General features: G+C 35.0%; 1 protein-coding gene across 2 annotated transcripts in view; it reads right to left on the bottom strand.

Annotated features, from left to right (window-relative positions):
* Positions 1-2,072, bottom strand: part of LOC106879950 (innexin unc-9) — a 6,967-nt gene extending 4,895 nt beyond the window's left edge. The window contains exons 1-2 of one of the 2 annotated variants that reach the window (XM_014929710.2): positions 1,999-2,072; positions 1,416-1,491 (exon numbers count right to left, since the gene is read on the bottom strand). In XM_014929710.2, coding sequence (XP_014785196.1) covers positions 1,416-1,432 — 17 coding nt within the window. In that variant the 5' untranslated portion in view covers positions 1,433-1,491; positions 1,999-2,072. The remainder of the gene's footprint in view (positions 1-1,415; positions 1,492-1,998) is intronic. The other variant, XR_008266758.1, reaches the window with a different exon arrangement.
* Between the last annotated feature and the right edge of the window lie 197 nt (positions 2,073-2,269).

The raw sequence follows: 2,269 nt of genomic DNA, 5'->3' as shown, positions 1-2,269 counted from the left end.
TATATATGTATGTGTGTGTGTGTGTGTGTGTGTGTGTGTGTGTGTGTGTGTGTGTGTGTGTGTGTGTGTGTATATACATACATTCACACACATATACTTGTGGTGCCAAAGATCGAATAGCGGTGATGGTGATTAAAAGATTTCAAAACTAATAAGTGATCTGATGGGATGGGTCTGCATCTTGGTCTTTTTGTGCACCGTAATTTCTAAGTCTGGTAGAAGTGACAGAAGAGGAGGAGTACCATAGAACTAGTGCTCTGGTAGATGGAACTTGCCAGCCTAGGAAGGCAGTTGATCTATGAGATGGCAAACTTGATTATTTCAAATTTTCACTACTACTTCACAGTGGTACCCAGACATGAAAGACGTACCGGAAGTAATCCCAATGAATAAATCCAGACTACAGTCCGACATTGTTTCTAAATTCGATGTAGGAGCTACTGCGATAAACTTAGTCTACTGTTTTACCAATATCGGTGGTGTGGAGGGAGAAGACTTGCTATGTGAGCAACTGCTGCTTTTCCGTACTACCCTTGCCTGTTCCCTAGAGAAGAAAATCCAACGTCGCTTCACAATGGTGGCTCAACACGAAAAGTAGCAGTTCACCGTTCATAAACCTACTCTGCACAAAAATATCCAAAGACCTCCATCATTTGGCAGAGTTTAAAATAAAAGCTTCAGAAACACATAACGATATGAGAACCAGCGTGAATGACAAAGCATTTTCCCTTCCTACAATCGAATTCCAGACAAAACGATACGAAAACTAGTTTGACAATAACCCCGACACGATTAGTACATTTCTAGACAACATGCAGAATATCTACAAAGTGGACAATGACAAACACATCTTCGCATATTCTAAAACGAACAGTATCAGGCTCTTATAAGTGAGGTTCGATCCGCCTCTAAAATGTACTAATAAAATCTGGAATGGTTCGGCATACTATGATGCAACGCATTTCTTGATGCAGCAAAGAGTTGCTCTAAGTCTAGAAATTGTTCCATCTTATCATCAAGCTAGTAGCAAGCCCATTTACTCAGTCCACACCCACTTTTCAACAAATTTACTCCAGAATGGCTTATCTTTTAGCCCTATTTTCCTCTCCAAGGAAAAACTGAAGAAACCGCCGAGGGCTTTGGGGTGAATTAAATTTACTAGACTTCTTTTACTATACTCAGTAAGGGAAGCGATCTCCAGGATGAATTCGACCGAAAGTCAGATCTAATTTTACTGATGATGTTTATGACGGTGAAGAGGTGGATGTGAATTATGAGAAAGAGAATTGCTTTGCTCTAATTTGGCTCTAGGTGATAGGGAATGGATACTGAACACCTATAAATAATACTTATTTTTTTAAAAAACGTGCACCACAAGGAGCGTGAACATCTGTTGCATGTGTTCCATTACTTACGCTAAAAAGTCAGCCATTTCATATGTTTGGCTGCTGCAGAGTAACTAGAGCTGACATACCAAATAGAGAAAGGTCTCTGAAAGAAAATTGACATATAAATATCAACAGTTAAACAAGACAATGGATACAAAAATGCATTTATTCTTAAAGATAGCTGTTTGGAAAATTATGTTTACATTTTCCTTTCAATTTAAAGTGTAAGCTCATTCAAAAGACATCCCAATATTTTTTCTCTTTTCTAAGACATCAATTTCGTTTCTTGATTATGAGAGGACACAATGCACACATATGGATGCTTTAAATAGAATAGATTCTAAATATGTTCAGAAGATTTAATTTATAAATTTGTAGTTCAGTTTACTTTGGATTGTAGATTTTATCGTGAAATTTGATCGCGACTGTAGAAAATACATTAATTTTGAAAAAGAAAAAAGAGAAAAATACTCTTCCTTTGTACGTATATGCAAATAGGAAAAAAGGTCTTAGAGAGTGATAAAGAAGTAGAAATGATCCAAATTATGAATTTTAGTTAATACTAGAATTGTATCGTTACTAATATAGCGTATAAAAGTATTTATCTTACGTTTCATTTTACTGTAAACCTATTCTTAGGGGAAATCTTTTGTACATAAACCTGAATTCTGTTTGTGATTGATATTCTACGGAAATCTAAAATGAATTATATTAAATAAAAACAGTATATAATAAAAATCGATCTTATAAAATTTAATTTACGACGAAATATTTGAACTATGTAGGGTTATACATTTATATATACATGCGCGCGCGTGTGTATGTACGTTCGTAAATACATACATACATATATATATGTGTATGTATATATATATATATAT

This window comes from Octopus bimaculoides, chromosome 2 (assembly GCF_001194135.2).
Source record: "Octopus bimaculoides isolate UCB-OBI-ISO-001 chromosome 2, ASM119413v2, whole genome shotgun sequence".
Classification (NCBI taxonomy): Eukaryota; Metazoa; Mollusca; class Cephalopoda; order Octopoda; family Octopodidae; genus Octopus; species Octopus bimaculoides.
This window is presented reverse-complemented; position numbering and strand designations above follow the sequence as displayed.